The sequence below is a fragment of the Ovis aries genome, chromosome 3 (genome assembly GCF_016772045.2).
Source record: "Ovis aries strain OAR_USU_Benz2616 breed Rambouillet chromosome 3, ARS-UI_Ramb_v3.0, whole genome shotgun sequence".
Classification (NCBI taxonomy): domain Eukaryota; kingdom Metazoa; phylum Chordata; class Mammalia; order Artiodactyla; family Bovidae; genus Ovis; species Ovis aries.
The window spans coordinates 1,901,911-1,918,449 of NC_056056.1; the positions used below are offsets into that span (position 1 = coordinate 1,901,911).

The 16,539-nt window shown below is 68.2% G+C and overlaps 1 protein-coding gene across 12 annotated transcripts in view; it reads right to left on the minus strand.

Moving 5' to 3' along the window:
• Positions 1-16,539, minus strand: part of RXRA (retinoid X receptor alpha) — a 91,999-nt gene that overhangs the window by 51,861 nt on the left and 23,599 nt on the right. For 2 of the 12 annotated variants that reach the window (XM_060413721.1, XM_060413724.1), the window contains exon 1: positions 55-521. The exons of 7 other annotated variants lie outside the window; for them this stretch is intronic. In XM_060413721.1, coding sequence (XP_060269704.1) covers positions 55-379 — 325 coding nt within the window. In that variant the 5' untranslated portion in view covers positions 380-521. Of the gene's footprint in view, positions 1-54; positions 522-1,495; positions 1,774-6,589; positions 7,001-16,539 lie in introns of those variants that run through there. 3 more of the 12 variants (XM_042247971.2, XM_027966141.3, XM_027966140.3) reach the window with 3 other exon arrangements.

Consider the following 16,539-nt stretch of genomic DNA (forward strand, 5'->3'; position numbering starts at 1 on the left):
CACCCCACACCAAGCCCTGGGCTCCCCACACACAGCTGGGAGGACGGGACCGACCTGCATGCACGTCCACCGTGAGGACTGCCAGCCCAGCCAGAGTCCCAGGGAGGGCTACAGAGTCACGCAGCGGACCCCCGGTGCCAGGAGGTGAGCAGCCAGGGGCCAAGTCCACCCCACCTCCTGACCGAGCACCACAGCAAACCACGTGGTCACTCCGGCCTCCAATGTTCTCATCTGCAAAATGGGCTAATGACCTGTCCGGACAGGACTGTCTGGGCACACTGATGCCGTGCTGGCGCATGGAGCAGGCGTCAACCACAGTTCTGGGACACAGCGGGCACTGGGTAACCGGGAGTCCTCTTGGGGGTCCCTGCACCTCCATCACTGTCACTCCCAGCCCCAGAGAAAGCGCTGAGTGCCCCCCACCCCCTCTGAAATGCCCACCTTACCAGGAAAGGTCTCAGGCATGGGTCTCCCGATGACCCTTCTCCCAGGCTCCTGGCTCAGCACCCGCCTCGCTGTGTGGCCCTAGCTCGGCCCCTCACCCTCTCTTGAGCGTCCACTTCCTCATCCAAAAGAGACGTGTCTCCAGGGCCCCTCCCCTGCTGGCAGGCAACAGGCCGGCACCACAGCCGGGGAGAGGCCTAACCACAGGTTCCCAGAGCCCCAGGCCCCACCCCGCGGGGGACAGGGCTGAGGTCTGTGGGAAGGCAGGCCCGAGACCCTCTCCTCTTCCCCTTCACCCAGAGCCCGCAGGGTCCCCTCAGGGGATCAGAGAGTCTGGGCTGTGTGCCCGAGGCTGCACAGCTCAACACGGCAGGGCCACTGGGCTGGGGGTGGACTTTCCCACCATACCACCTCCTCCTAGATGGACCCACCAGCATCCTAGAAAAACTGGGCAGTCTGGACACCAGCTCCCTGCCCACTGCTGTGTGCCCCCCAGCAGGTCACTTGGCCTCTCTGGGCCCCAGCTTCCTCCATAAGCAGTGAGCATAAGAAAGCCCGCCCGGGGAGGTCACAGGCAGGGCTCCGCGACTCCCGGAGGTCGAGTGCCTGCCTCACAGGGATGGTCAATCAGTCTGCGGTCCTCGTGGTCGCTGTCTGTCCGACACAGGGCAGCCCCGGACTCAAGCCTGAGGTCAGCAGAAGAAAAAGGGGGGCCACCTGGCCCAACCTAAGGTTCCCCACTCCTGCCGCTCCCAGAGGTGGGCACAGTAGAGGGCTCACAGCCCCACCCGGGGCAGTCTCTCGGGGGACATGGGGGCTTGGGCCCGTGGCCACCACCCACTGCCACCAGACAGGCACGTGCCTCCCAGGAGGGCAGATGCCCGCCCCCGCCTCCTGCCCAGCACACAGCCTCAGCGCAGACTCGAGTTCTGGGTTCGAATCCTGCCCTCCACTCCAACGCCTCCTGAGTTCCGTACACCAGGCAGATCACCAGGATGACGAGAGGTCAGAGAAAGGTCACCCGGCCCTGAAGTCGCGCCCTCTGCCCTACCCTGGGTGGAGGTGGGGGAGCGGCAGTCTCTTCTGGTCTCCCGAGAACGCGGCGGCCAGGCACCCCAAGAGAAGGGCCCCGGCAGGGCCTGGAACCCGGCTCCTGACACCCGGGCCTGTGACGGCGGCAGGATGTTGGGAAACCCAGAAGCACTTGTTTCAACACCGCAGCCACGCCAGTGGCCGGTTTCGACATGCAGCGGCGCCCGGGAGGCCTCAGCCTGCTCGTCCTCGGGGCGCACGGACCGGCTGGGCCACCGTGAAGGTACAGAGGCCACCGCCCCGGCCCTGGGCCGCCACAGGCCCCTGCAGGCCCGCTCCGCCCCGAGCTTCACGCAACCCCGTCGAACCCGGTGCTTGGGGAGAGCATGTCCTTGAGAGCGAGCCCGCCCCGCGGCTGGGGCCACCCATCAGTCCCGGGGCGCAGAGCCGAGTCGGGAGGACGCAGCCCAGCCCACCCAGGCCTCACAGTCAGCACAGGGTCCGGCCGAGCCTGCGTGCGGCCCACTTCCCTTGGCTGAACGTCGAGGGAAAACGAGAGAAGCCCAAGACAGCAGCTGCCACCCAAGGGCACCCCTGCTGCCCAGAAGGGACCTGCTGAGGCCACCTCAGAGGACACCGAGCCCCAGGGAGGGCGAGGGACCCAGGCCGGACCCGACGGAGCAGGGCGGCAGGGACCCCCCGTGGGCCCCAGGCCCGGCCGGCGGGAGGGGAGGCTGTGCGTTGGGGCGGGGGGTCAGCCTCGGAGGAAAATCCCTCTCGCTGTGCCCTGTGCCCCTGGGGCTGAGCGGGCACTCTGCCCACATGCCCAGGGCCCCAACCCCTGCAGGCCCCAGGAGCCTGCCCACCCCCCAGCGCTGGGGACCAAGGGTCCCAGCACTGCCGCCCACGGTGCAGGCCTGGCACGGCCTCACCCTGGGCTCTCGGGACACATCCAGGACCAGTCGGCAGGGGACACAGCAGCACTCCCCCCACAGTGACAGCACCCTCACCCAGCCTGGCAGTGCCCGCTGGAAGCATCGCTTCTCAGCACACGTGGCCCTGCAGCCACCAGGCTCCCTCTGCACAGCACACCCTCCAGGGTCTCAGCTCTGCCCGCCCTGCAGACTCACCACACAGGGGGCTCCACAGGCCAGCACATCTACCCAGGGGCCCCCACCAGCAGCCAGCATGACGCCCAGCCAGCTCTCAGAGCCAGCTCAGGGGCAGCCAGGAAGGATGATGGCTCTGAAATCCCGAAAGGCTCGATGTGGCCAGGGGCACCCACAGAGACACAGAATTTCAAACGCTGTGCCCCTCACCAGGAGGGGCCCAGGCACCTTCTCAACACAGGGTGCTGCTCTAGATCCGGGGACACGGCAGATCGCCCGCTGGGAGGACGGAGCATGAACCCACACAGAAACGAGGACAGTAATCAGGGGACGCCCGGTCTGGACGCAGTGGCCAGCAAGGCCTAGAGGAGGCCCCGTGCCCCGAGCAGTGGGAATGCCAGCCAGAGGGCTCTCCTACGGGGGAGCGCAGGGCCGCCCAGGGCTCACTCAGGCCTGAGGCTCCCCCAGGGCCCGCAGAGGATGGGCATCACCCCACGTGCCCTCGGAAGCCCCGGCAGACATTCCCTCCCTGTCCCCAGGCGAGATGACCGGGATGCCCTCCCCAGGTGCCCGGCAGCCCCACCCAGCACCCCGCTAGGTCTTCAGACCAGCAGGATCCAGACACCGAGAGGGACGAGGGACGCGCCACCCTTGGCAGGACACAGCGCTGCGGACACCGCGCTCGCCGCACGGGCAGACATGGCTGTCTGCATGGGCCTGCGTGCACACACAACTGTCATAAGAGGCAGGGGCAAGCCTCCAGGTTAAACAGGCCTCGCGCCTTGCCCCCGCCTCCCTTCCCACCTCTGAACCGCAAGGCTGCAGGAGACGGGGCCCGCCCAGCACGAGAGGGGGCGGGACTTCCCGAGGTCACTCAGCTGCCCCCGGCTAGACCTCGGAGCCAGGCCCGGAACCCCGAAACCTCTGCAGCCCCTGAGGGGTCAGGGGGTGCTCGGCAGCAGGAGTGGGGACCTCACAGGGACAGGGCGACGGGGCCCCAGACACCACGGTTTCTCAGGCGCCCACACGTGTGCACCACCCACAGGATGGAGCCCTGTTTCACTCAGTGAAACACGCAGCCCTCCGCACCCCCTGCTGCCAGGCCCTGATGCCGCGAGGAGCACGCCTAGCGTACCCCAGCACTGGGCGGTCCCCCAGGCAGGGGCTGACTGGCCTCGGGGTGGGGGAGCCCCTGGACCTTGCGGGCAAACGTGTCCGAGCCCTGGGACAGAGTGACAGCTGTGCTCCCGTCCCCAGGGAGCCTGTTCCTGCCTCTGCCGAGCCCCCGCCAACCGTCTGCTGAGCCCGGGGGGGCACCAGACACTGGGAAGCAAGAGCCCAGCCTGGGCAGGGCCACCACCGACGGGTCCTCCTCCACGGGGAGGCAGCCGCCGCGGGGACGGGGCTCCTGGAGACACCGCCGGGGGAGGGGGTTTCGATTTCAGACCTCTCCCACCCCCACGTCATGCAAGGCAGAAGGAGCTTCCGTGACCGAAGGACTGAGAACCAGGTGAGAGACGGCGGCTGCTGCCAGCCTGCGCTTCCTGCAACCGCGAACCCGGGACTCAGGCCAGAGAAGCCCCTCCCACCGCCCCTCAGACGGCAGGAAGAGTTCCGAGAGGGCGGCAGAGATCCCGGCCCACGCCCGCTGCAGCGGCGCTCGCTGGGGCGGCCGGGGCCTGGAGCCCAGCACACACGCTGGCACCTCAGCGGCGGGAGCGAGCCGGGCTGGTGACCGACAGAAGACGCCCGGCGGCGGGGAGGCTCGGCGCCGAGGCGCTCCGGCGGGGTGGGCCCGCGGCTGGTGTCGGGAGCTGCAGCGCCATTAGCTCCATCAGCAGCTCCTGCAGACCGGCAGGGCTGGCTGAGCGGGGCCCAGAGGCGGCACGTGGGCTCCCGCGGGCCCACCACGCAGGCGGGCACCCGAGGCCTGGGAGGCCGCCCTCAGGCAAGCTCAACAGTCCAGGGCACCCCAGGAAGGCCCACCAGGGGAAGCCCACCACACCCAGCCCCTCTGGTGGCCCACAGCTGGGCAGAGGCTCAAACCACCCACACGCGGCTGCTCTGAGCCCCCACCCCAGACGCCTGAGACCGCCATCCAGCCACCCCTCCAGGGCACCAACGCAGGGGGCAGCCCTTGGTCCCGGGGCCGGGTGAACGACCCTCCGCTCTAGCCTCAGCCACCCCCACGTCCACGCAGGGATCCCCTGCCCTCCCGACCCCAAGACCACGTCTCCTCCCAGGGGCTGATTCTGGAGCAGGAAGACCAGCCCTGCCCAGCCCACCCGTGGGGAACACTCGACGGCACCCCCCCACAGCAGGCCCTGCCGCGCTGACCCCAGGCAGGCCACAGGCCTTGTGCTGCGCAAGGGGGCTCAGGCTGGAAGAGGGTCCGCGTCCCCGTCCTGAGAGCCCACCATAGGGGCCGCTTTGCTGCTGACACCAGGGGTAACAAGTTCCAGATGGGCCAGGCCAGGGGCGGGGGCGGGAACAGCCTGCTGAGGAAGCCCGACGGTCTGAGATAAGGGGAATTTCTGAGCCCCGGCCAAGCCCCTGCACACGGGGGGCGGCCGGCCCTGCAGAGGAGAGCCCGCACCTGCCCCGTGCATGCGGCTATGTGCCGGGGACCACCCAGGCGGTGCCGGCTCCAGAGACCCCCCCAGGACCACGGACCCTCCCCGGCCGCCTACCCCCAGGGCCTGGCGCCTCGCAGCCTCAGTCTCCCTGAGGCCCGGCCCGAGAGACGGTGACCCCGTGCCAGCCCACTGGTCCTGCCAGAGAGGAAGGGGTGCCGGAAGCAGGCACCAGATGGATCAGACAAAACCCCAGACGTGAAGACTCAGGCCAGGCTCCTAGAGGTCGCTCACCTGACCCCTGACCTGCCACCTCCAGGCCACCCCTCAGGCTCACGCAGAGGGTCCAGCTTCATCAGGCTGGGCGTTTGTGTGCGCCTCCCCCACCAGACAAGCCCCCCCACCCACCCCCGGCATGGGACCCCTCCTCAGCGTGGGCCTGACCCAGGCAGGATGGGTGGGGGGACCTGTGAACGGGGCAGTGAGTTCCGCCCTAAGCACCTTCCCTTCCGTCCACGGAGCCTGCTGACCCCTCCCCAAGACCGCCCTAGCCCCTCGGACCCCCCACCCAGGGAGCACCAAGAGCAGACGTGAAACCGGCTCACATGCCCCGCCCCAGACCCTCTGAGGGACGGCAGGGCCCGCGTCCACATGGACAGCAAAGCCACCGCTGTGCCCCCACGGCAGAGTCCCTGGCAAAGGGCAGAGAGCCCAGCCACGCTCAGCACAGGGCCCACCGTCCACACCGGGGCCAGCCTGAGGCCCGCAGAGGGGCCAGGATGCCCGACCTCCCCCTGGGGCTGACACACCGGCCAAAGCCCGTCCTCGGAGACCGGGTCGGCCCACGCCCTGAGCGCACCCAAGGTGGGGGACCCATGTGCCCATCATTGCCCAGGTGCCCCTGCCCTGGGGGTTGTCAGCCAGGGACAGCCAACAAGCAGGCTCCTGTGTGTGACCGAGTCCCTGCCCCGTCTTTACAGCAGGGGTCCCCGAAAGGACCCTGGGAGATGACACGCTCGGGGGGGACTTTCCTGCGGCCTGCATGCAGCTGGCTGTCATCGGGCCACCCCGCCTCCTCCGTCTCTGCACCCCGAGTCAAGCTACACAGCCTACCCGAAGCTCACAGCCTTTGCAGCAGGAAGTGCCCCCGATGCTGAGGGCAGCCCGCCCCCCGACAGGGTGACCGCGGACAGGCACAGCCCTCTCCAGCCTCAGCCCTCTCCTGCGCAAGGGAAGGGGGCGGAAGGGGAGAAGGAATCGGACAGCCTCTTCTGTAACGTCCACAAACCTGGCGGCGAGCCCGGAGCGGACGTCCCCGCCAGGACACACGGGTTCCCACCCCCCAGCGTCCGCACCAGGGTCTGGGACAAGTGGGCAAGAGGCCCGTGTGCCTTGGAAACTCAGCTCAGCTCGAGATTTAGGGGGAAAGACCTGTCATGCCATCCTGGTAGAAGAATCTGGAAAGTGGGAGGAGGGGCCGAGAAGGCCCGCTGTGGCCGGGGTGCGCCCGGCAACCACCCCCGCCTCGCCAGCTGCCTGCTTTCTGGGGATGTGCGGTTCCCTTCTCAGGAAAGGCCTCTCCCCTGAACTGCTAAGTAAGTGGAAGTGACAGGCATCATCGGCCGAGGTTTCCGCTAAGGGCGGCGTGACTGTGTTTACCCAAAACGCACACCACCTGCGTCTGCCCGAAAGCGGGGGCCCCGCCCGCCCCCACATCTGCTGGCAGCGGGCGTCGCCCTGGGACCAGGCGGCCAGGGGCCCCCAGGACCCGGCGTCCTCACGCCTCCGAGGGCCGGACCAAGGTGGACGGGGCTGCACCGAGTCAGCCGGGCGGCGGCGGCGTTCGGTCGCCTGGTCGTGTCCTCCTCTTTGCGGCCCCGTGGACTGCAGCCCACCAGGCTCCTCTGTCCAAGGGATTTCCTGGGCAGGAACACTGGGGCAGGTTGCCATTCCCCTCTCCAGGGTGTCTTCCTAATCCAGGGATCGACCCTGCGCCTCCCACGTAGCAGGCGGGCTCTCTTCTGCTGAGCCTGGAATGCGCCTGGCCGAGCGGAACTGTGCCTGGCGCGGCCCAGGACGCGGGCTCCCAGAGGTGTGCTCGCCGCAGCCTCGCCACGCGACCCTCTGTCCACACGCACCTTCCGCATCTTCCTGGACATAGTGCCAGCCAATCACAGATGGCAGACCGCGGCCACAGGCGCCCCCGCAGGGCGAGGAGCGAGGGGCCGGCCGACAAGCACCCAGCAGAGGAGCGGTGGAGCCCACCCCAGGCCCCCCGGGGCCGGCGCTTAGATGGGAAACCAGTGAGCTGTGAAATTGGCTGATCGCCTAAGTGGACACCTTCCACCTCTCCCCTCCGGCAGGGAGGAGGGTGGGCAGACGAGGCCAGAGTCTCCTGGGCCCGCCGCGTGTCTCCCGGAAGAGGGGCCCCTCTGCGGTCGCCCTGCCGCCCCTAGGCTTTGCGGGGGCAGGGGGCAGCGAGGTCCTGCTGCCCATTGGCCTGCGGCCACCACTCACAGAACATCCATCACCCCAGGAGGCTCCCCACCCGCAGACAGGGCCCTGCAGGAATCAAGTGCCCAGCACCCCGGGGGCTTGACCAGCCGTCCCCGACCTGCCATGGGGAAGGGGTGGGGTGCCAGCTCTGCGGCCGCCCCTTCTCCCCTAAAGAGCTCCCAGCCATGGACACCTCGGGCCCCTCCGAACACGGTGTGGGAGAGCCAGGCTGCAGCGGGGGCCAGGGCTGCTCGCGGAGAAGACCTCCCGCCCGGAACCCAGGAGCCAGCCACAGCCACGCCAGAGACAAGGGGCTCAACACAGACCCTGAGGCTCCCCCCTGGGGACCTCCCATCTCTCCTGCTCGGGGACGACTCACGTGACCCCAGGCCCAGCCCCACACCCGGGCTGGTGTAGGGCGCCCCCACCCACCCTCCACCCCAGGGATGAAAGGTGGCTCTCAAGTCAGCACACCCACGGAGGCCAGCTCCAGCTGGCGCTGGGCGCACGCTGGGGACCTGGCCAGCTCCACGGCCACCCTCGCAGGCCCAGCCGGGCAGCGCCGGGGGAGGCGGGGAGGCCTCTGCACGCGTCAGACCAGGAGGAAGCCCGAGGCACTCAGGCTGGGAGCCCGTTCTGGAACCTTCCATCTCCACCTGGCCATGTGGGTAGTCGGTGGATCTACCCTAAGAGCCTACGGGCCTGCTCCCACACCAGAAACCTCCACCGTGCCCCAGATCTTAACCAGACCCATCAGGCACTTGCTCAGCAATTCAGCCGCTCGGTCGTGTCCGGCTCTTTGCGACCCCGAGGGCCGCAGCGCAGCAGGCAGGACGGTACAGCACCGAGAGCTCACACCGAGAGGGAGGCCGGCCCGGCGGCTCCCGGGCTCCCGGTGCACCGCGTGGAGGTGCACCCAGGAGGCCACGGCTGTCCCAGCCCCGCCAGGGCGGACTCGGGCTGGGCAGAGGGAGGGGCAGTGGGTGGCCGTGCCAGGAGAGACCCCAGGGACGGACGCCGCAGGCCGGGCCCTGAAACGGGCCTCGGTACACAGGAGCCTGCAGCCCAGTGCGTCATGGGTCCAGGGGCAGGGCCCTGCCTCGAGGGAGGCCTGCGTCTTCCTAGCTGTGTCACTGAGCTCTCCAAGTTCCCTCTCGGCTCTGAGACCAGGTGCCAGGCCGAGAGAAAGCTCCAGAAGTAATTAGTCAAACGAATCAGCAGCACGGTCACTATGTTACCCTGATGAGTCACATGGCAAGGCATGTGGGAAAGTCAGGTCCGACACCACACGGCCACTGGCTCCCATCAGATAAAAGCCCAGGAGAGCCCAGGCAAGGGGCACTAGCCACGGCGGGCTCAAAGGGAGCCAGGCCTTCCCAGACTCCCCCGAGGTGTCTCCCCGACCACAGACCAGGGCCAGCGTGGGGCTCGCCTGGGGCTCTGATGGCCCCTGGAGACGGGCCAGACTGCCAGCCCAGGACCCCGTCCCCCAGCCGCCCAACAGCACAGCTCAGCATCCACCTCAGTGCCCTGTGACCACCGTCCCCCCAGGCCAAGGTCCCAGGTCTTAGCCAGGCCGGGGGCAGCCCCCACACCCAGGATCCCCAGCCCCTGGATGGGGTTATTCCTTCCAGGAGGTGCTGGTCAGAATTCCGCCCCCCCCGCCCGGGGTGGCCCCAGATCCCAGGCTGCCCCCCAGACAAGGCAGTCTCATGGCCGAAGTGCCTCTGCCTGCAGGGCGGAGAGGCCTCTCGGTGGGCTTGAGAGCGGCTCACACTGGGGCCCGGGGCGGGCGCTGCACCACCCGGCCCCACTGCCAGGCCCCTAGGGAAGGAAGTAGACTCAAGGATGCAGGCTTGAACTTGAGGCTTCTGCAAGGCCACAGGGCTGAGCCGGGCTCACGGCCACAGCGCAGTCCCGTGAGCAGCGGGCACGGAGGGGAAGGAGCAGCTGCTTCCTGCCAACTCCACCCCAGCCCGACGACAGGGAGTCTGCAGGCTGTCAGCAGCTCGGGCAGTGGCCGGATGCCGACCCCACGCCCCACGGCCTGGCAAGGCCACCGAGGGCGGCGAGTGGCTGTCAGCCCGGCCCGCAACCCTGGACCCGCCCCCCCCCCAAGGCAAGACGACGAAAGCAGGGGCTTTGGGCCAGAGCCAGGGGCTCCAGCCCAGATGGTGGGGCTGAGGGACACAGCACCCCACCCCACCAGGTGCCCGCCCCCTCCCCAGCTCCACCTCCACGCCCCCCTCCAGCCCGGGATCCCAGGGTCCCCAGACCTTCCACCTGTCCCCCGGTGGGGGCAACAAGGCGTCTCAGAGCATGAGCCCCTTCCCTTCGCAGGCCAGGCCCACCAGAGCCCCCAGGCTGCCCTGCTCAGCCAAACATCCAGCCAGACGCAGCCCATGAGGGAAACGGACAGGGCGCAGGGCCTTCCGAGCCTCGGCCGTGTGTTTGGACGGGTGGACATGGAGGAGGGGCCCACCATGGCCCGTCCAATCCCTGGCCACATGTACCTGGCCCCCGTGGAAGTCCAGCCACAAACGCTGACTGTTTATTATTATTATTTATAGCAGGGGGAGCAAGGAGTCTGTCTTAACCAGTCCTCAGGAAAACTCAAATCCAGGCCCACTAATGGGGGTGAGAGGGCCAGGGAAGGGGGCCACCCTCCCCAGCCTGGCACCCTCCAGACACAGCTGCACTGCATGCCCTGAGAAGGCGTGGAGCCGGGAGCAGAACGAGAATGCAGACTTACGGAAGTCATTTTCCACGAGGCCAGGGGGCTGGGGGCCGGGGGGCCGGGGGGCCGGGGGCTGGGGGGCCAGGGGGCCGGGGGCTGGGGGACTGAGGGGCTGGGGGCTGGGGGCTGGTGGCTGGGGACTGGGGGGCCAGGGGCTGTGGTGCCAGGGGCTGGGGGCTGGGGGACTGGGTGGCTGGGGGCTGTGGGGCTGGGGGTTGGGGGCTGGGGGACTGGGTGGCCGGGGGCTGTGGTGCCGGGGGTTGGGGGGCTGGGTGCTGGCGGGCCGGGTGCTGGGTGCTGGGTGCCAGGGACTAGGGGGCCGAGGAGCAGGGACTGGGGGGCCGGGGCGGCCAGCTGTCCCTCGGCTCAGCAGCTGGCTGCTGGTAAGCACTGACCACAAGGTGCCTTCCCTGCGCGGAGCCCACGGGCACCCCGACACGGAGCCCGCGGGCACCCCGACACGGAGCCCACTGAGGCCACCGGGCCCCGCAGCCCTCCCAGGCTCTGAACAGCCTCAGGCACCCACCGCCAGGCCTCGGTTTCCGCAGGGGCATAATGGGAACAGCGGCTTCCAAGTCCAGTTCCAAGACACCCTTGCTCGGGAGGGCTGGGGACCCCCAGCTCGGACCCAACAGCATCGCTGCAGCCTCCCTCCCTGTCCCGAGGACGGACGGGGTGCCCCCGCCCAGCCTCCCGGTCTCCGCTGCTGGCCCCGCAGCCTCCTGGCCTCACCTGGAGCCTCTCTTTACCAGGAGCTGCTCACACGCCCTCTGCGCCCAAGCCACCTGCTGAAGTGCGAGCCTCCCGGCCATTCCAGCGCGGCCCCCGGGGGGCTCCCCTACACCCCTTATTTCCTTGTGGCTTCCTGGGCTCCAAAGGATCCTGGGGCCACTTCCTGAGCCCACGGCAGTAAATGGACTGTGGGGCTCCTGGTCTTCTGCCCACGTGCAGAGCACACTCACACAAAGACCAAGCTCAGACCTGCCGACAGGCCCAAGGCCAGCCCCGGCTCCCCCACCCCATCCTGCGGATGGCGAGGGGAGCAGAGAGACTCGGGGCCACCGCAGCAAGTAGCGGCTGCAGAAGACACGGCCAGGGCGCCCAGGAGCTCAAGTCAGACCCCACAAGGGCCTGTGGGGCCCGCCGTGATCCCCCTCACCCTCAGGTCTCGGTCTCTGTGCTTGCTGTCCCCCGGCCCCCACCCGCTCCCTTATCTAGACTGCAGGTTGCTGCCTCCTCCAGGAAGGCTTCCCCCAAGTTCCACCCCAGCCCAGGCAGATGGAAGCCCTTTCACCCTGGACAGCAGCTGCCCACGTCCTGCCCCTCGCCCCAAATCAACCCTGAGCCCTCACCAACCTCCTGCTTGAAAGAGGCCGCTGACAGCGTGACAAGCCTCCTGTCCAGCCCAGAACCCACCGGGCCAGGACACTCACTGGCGAGGACACGCAAGCTGGGCTGAACAGAACCCAGCGGCCTGGGCTCTGACCTGGGAACGGGGTTACAACTGGCTCCTTCCTCGGCTGGGGCCACACTTATAAGTGACACATGGCCTCCCACGGGGACCCCTCTGAAGGACAGAATCCTTGGGTGGGCAGGAGACCAGAGTCTGTCCACAGAAACACACGTGGGGGTCACACCTCCCTCCCATCACGCACCCAAAGGATCTCACGCCCCCCACACTCCAGCTCCCTGACCCCAGCCCACCTCCCCACGTCCCCCGGTATCATGGACGCCTGTGGCCACCCCAGGCTCCTTCTCGGCCGGCACTTCTCCCACTGACTGCTCCCTGCCCCAAGCTGCCCCACGCTGTCATCCTCTGATAACTCAGGTCACGGGCTGCGGGGGCAAAACTGATCATCGTCCGCAGAAAGCACAGTTTTCAGTCCATTTTCTAGGAACGCGCGCTCTGCCCCGAGCGTGGCCCTCACTGCTTACTTCTGGCATGTGTCTGCGTCCTGGAAGGTCCCAGCTAACAGAACCCCGACTTCTGCTGGGGAGAAGCACTTCTTCCCTCCACCCTGCTCAGGGCTGCGTCCCCCACAGCACCCCGGGCTAGCGGGGCCTGGCTGGCACCACCCCTGGCTGGCACCACCCCTGCACACAGACCCCCCCCCTCCAACCCCACCCCAGGGGCTGAGGAGGAAATTGAGGCCAGGGAGGGGGGGTCCTGATGTCACACAGCTGCAAGATGAGGGCGGAGGGGAGGCCCTCCCCATGCAAGCCCCCCTCCCGGCCCCCAGACCCCCCGCTCCTTGGAACAAGGCCAGGATGCAGGCGGGAGGGTGCAGGCCAGTTTCTCCTGGTGGGGGGAGCAGGCCCTCCGCCGGGGGCAGGATCCAAACCAGTCCGACCGCCCCAGACAGCTATCTCTCGATCGCATTTCTCAACCCAGCCCCGAGCGAGCAATTGCGACAGGCGGCCCGGGGACCAGATAAGGAGGCGTGGGGGTGCGGGCTGGGGGCTGGGGGCAGACTTTGGCTTTGCTTTGGCGTGTCTTGTTTCTGCCCCTGCTGCACCCTCTCCGCTCCCCAACCCTCCCGGGGCTTCCTGAGGTTCGGGGCCGCCTGCAGGGCAGGGAGGGAGGCAGGTGAGGGGAGGCCTTTCCCAGCCGCGTGGGCACAGGTGAGAACGCCCAAGCTGTGGCCGCACCCCACAGGACCCTGATAGACTCCACCCTTCCCGTCTGAAGCCCCGCGGTGTCTGGTCCAAGAACCAGTGAGCAGGAGCGTGTGCCCCTGCGCCGGGCACTCAGGGGCAGGAAGGCCCCAACCCAGCCCCGCAGACCCCCACTCTGCACAGGGGCTGCCCTCCTCGGCAGGGCTGTGTGCCCGGCACCCTCGCCTCCCCTTGGACCGACCTCCAGGGAGCCTTCTCATACCCAGCACCGCGAGTCCAGCCCAAGGCCAGGTCCAGGGAGCCCAGGCCCCGCTGCCACACGCCATCTTTCCACGTGAGCCAGGCCGATCCCAGCAAGCACAGAGGGCCAGCAACACGGCAGCACCTTATCCTGCCCACTTCAGTGACCAGGCAGCTGAGGCTCCGGGCAGGACATGGGGTCAAGGAGCTTGCCCACAGGTCCCCTGCTCCCGAGTGGGCTGACCCACAGAAGCCTGACACTGCCCCAGCTCGGGACAAGTCTAGCCAGCCCCACAGAGCTGGGATGGAGAAGCTGGGTGAAGACAGGCCCCCTCCTGAGAAGGCCCCCAGCCCTCCAGGAGAGGCCAGGGAAGGGGCAAAAGCCAGCAAGGTCCATGCTTCCGGTCAGCAGGGGAAGGAGACTTGGCCTGAGCCAGTGACAGCTCCAGGGGACCCCGCGCTGGCTCCGGTAACACACGACCGTGCCCCTCTTCAGGGACATCAAAGCCCAGCAGCCATCCCAGACCTTGCCCCGCCCCCCAACCTAACTGTGGTCAACCCACCCCCTGCCCCTGCCACCACCAAGGGCTTATCTGACACCTGGGAGCAGCCCAGCCTCTGCTCCTCTGGGACTAGATCGCAGCCAAGCTTCCAAAAAATGCAAACTCCGGGGCAGAGCAGAGGCAGGGCGCTGGGAGGAATTCCCCACACAGCTGCAGGCTGCACACCGGGCCAGGCCCCTACCTGCCTCCGCTGTGTTGCAAGGACCCGCCGCCCTTCAGGCTGGGGAGCAGGGTGAGGGCGGAGGCGGCACTGCTCCCCCCAGGTGGCAGGCAGGGGTCCAGGCCTCCCCAACCTCGGGCACTCGCCCCGGCCACAGAGGACCCTGTGCAAACTTCCCCGGGCAGCCGCCACCCGTCCCTTCTCTCAGGCTCTGCTGGCCCCGGAACTCTGGGCCGCCCCTCCCCACCCCGCCAGAGAGGTGAAGCCCAGACAAGCGGAGATCAAAACCTAAACTGACACGCAGCAGGGCCCACGGCCGGCTGACTGTGAGAGCCCCTCGCCTTCCCCGCCTCCCAAGGCCAGATGAGGAAACGGGTGGGGGTGCCCGATGTCTCCCTGACCCACAGTGAGGGTCCCACTTGCCTTCATCGTCTGTCCTTTGGTTGAGAGAGTTCCCAACACCCGCCTGGCCCAGCCCCCTGACCACCGCTCCCACTGACCCTGGGGACCCACAGCCCCCTGGGGACCTGGGCCTGCAGTTCCCCAGGTGAGGGAGAGCCCCGGGGCAGAGACAGGCAGGGGGGAGCCAGGCACAGCGTGGGGGGGTCATGCCTGCAGGGAGCGCGGCCCCAGCCACCCTGAACCCCAGAGGCCAAGAAAGGACGAACACCCCTCCTGCAATCACAGGTCCCGGCGCTTCTGGAACACAGACCCAGCTCTTGAGCTCCCTGCGGGCAAGGGAGCCAGCCCCAGGAGTCCCCCTCATCTGGACACCCCGCAGCGCTGGGGCAGGCCCGTGCTCATCACCGGCCTGGAAGGCCCACGGGCGCTGGCGGGGGGGTTGGAGTGCACAGGCCCGGGGCGCGGGCCTGGCCTGACCCAGATCTGAGGCTTTCAGCAACAGCAGAGCTCCCAAAGATTCAGTCTCCTGGGAACCACACATACCCGCCCCCCACCACACACACACACGCACGTACACACATGCACACGCACGCACACATGCATGCACACACACGCGCATGCACACACACACGCATACATGCACGTACACGCACACACACGCACATATGCACGCACACACACACGTACACACATGCACGCACACACACGCGCACGCATGCACGCACGCACACTCACGCACTCACTCACGCACTCACACACGCACACGGCTACAGGAAGGGCACCAGGAGCTCCGGGCCCAGCTGTACGTCAGCATCACCTGGGGCCACTGGGGGGGGGCCACTGGGGAGCCCAGCGCCAAGGCTGCCGACCTCCTTGGTCTGGGCCATGGCTGGACACCGCGGTTCTGAAAGCTCCCCTCTTTCTAAGGCAGGCAGGCTGGGGGGGGATACCCTAACTGGGTCAGAGCTATAGCTAACCAAGCCCACAGGCCTTCTCCCACCAGGCCAACAGCTCAGGAGGGCAGACACAGTGACCTGTGGAGGCACCTGGCTGCAAGCTCTGCAGGAGTGACAAGGGACAGGGCCTCGTCACTCCGCTCCTGGAGACAGAGCTTGGTTCCACTGGTTGCCGACAACGGCAGAGCCCGGGTCAGAACGGCCCAGCGCACGCCACAGCCACGGCTTCCCGAGGCCCCTGGCCCCCACAGCCAGCCAACCAGGGAGGCCTGTGGTCAGGGCCGGCCTGAGTCCCTGCTCCGGGGCCTCGAGATCTCTGCTCCCCGGAACGGCAGGCCCCAACCCGCCCCGCTGTGGCCTCTTCGGGACCATCCGCCCGCTGCACGTGCAGCTTGCTCAGGGCACCCCTGGTGAGGCTCGGAGCGGGGTCTGGCACTGCCCCTTAGTCCTGCCAGTGCTGTCAGGGAGAGGTCAGGAAGCCCAGGTTACAGACAGCTCGGCTCACCCAGCCCTGGACACCAACCGCCCTCCGAAGGCACCAGGAGCTTCGGGGACAAAAGGCCCTTCCCTGCCCAAGGCCAGGCGTCACTGCCAGACAGAGGGCACCTCAACCCACCCACCCTGGGGAGGTGCAGGGGGACAGGGCAGACGATCCTCTGGCCTGGAGGAGGTGAACGGTATCCAGCCCACGCTTTCGGGAGGACCAGCGAACGGGCACACTGGGGCCCACAACCTCCAAGAAAGACGGGGCCCCCCCCCCACCCCCGGCCATCAGAGCCCTTCCGCGCGCAGGGGAAGGTTTGCTGAGGGCGAGCAATGCCCCCGGCAGCCACGTGAATGGACGCCAGCCTGACGTCCCCGTGCGTGCTCAGAGGCACACACACGCGCGCGCGCGGCCCAGGCCACCAGGCCGCCTCCAGCTCAGTCCGCCCGGCCCGCGCCTCGCACACCCAGGGCCATCAGAAATTCCACCCTGTGGGGACATTCAAGAGCAAAATTCCAGCAGCCTTTAAATCATCTAAGAAAATAAATATGGCCCCTCCCCAGCTGAGCTCACTTCCTGGGGCCCCAAAACTCCAGGTGCAGCCCACTGCCCCCCCCCCCGAGACATCCTCCAAGGCAGCGGGCACCCTGCTCTCCAGGAGGACCGTGCCTGATGCAAGGGCCCTGTCCACCCCACCATGGCGTGCAGGCGAGGCTGAGGACCGACA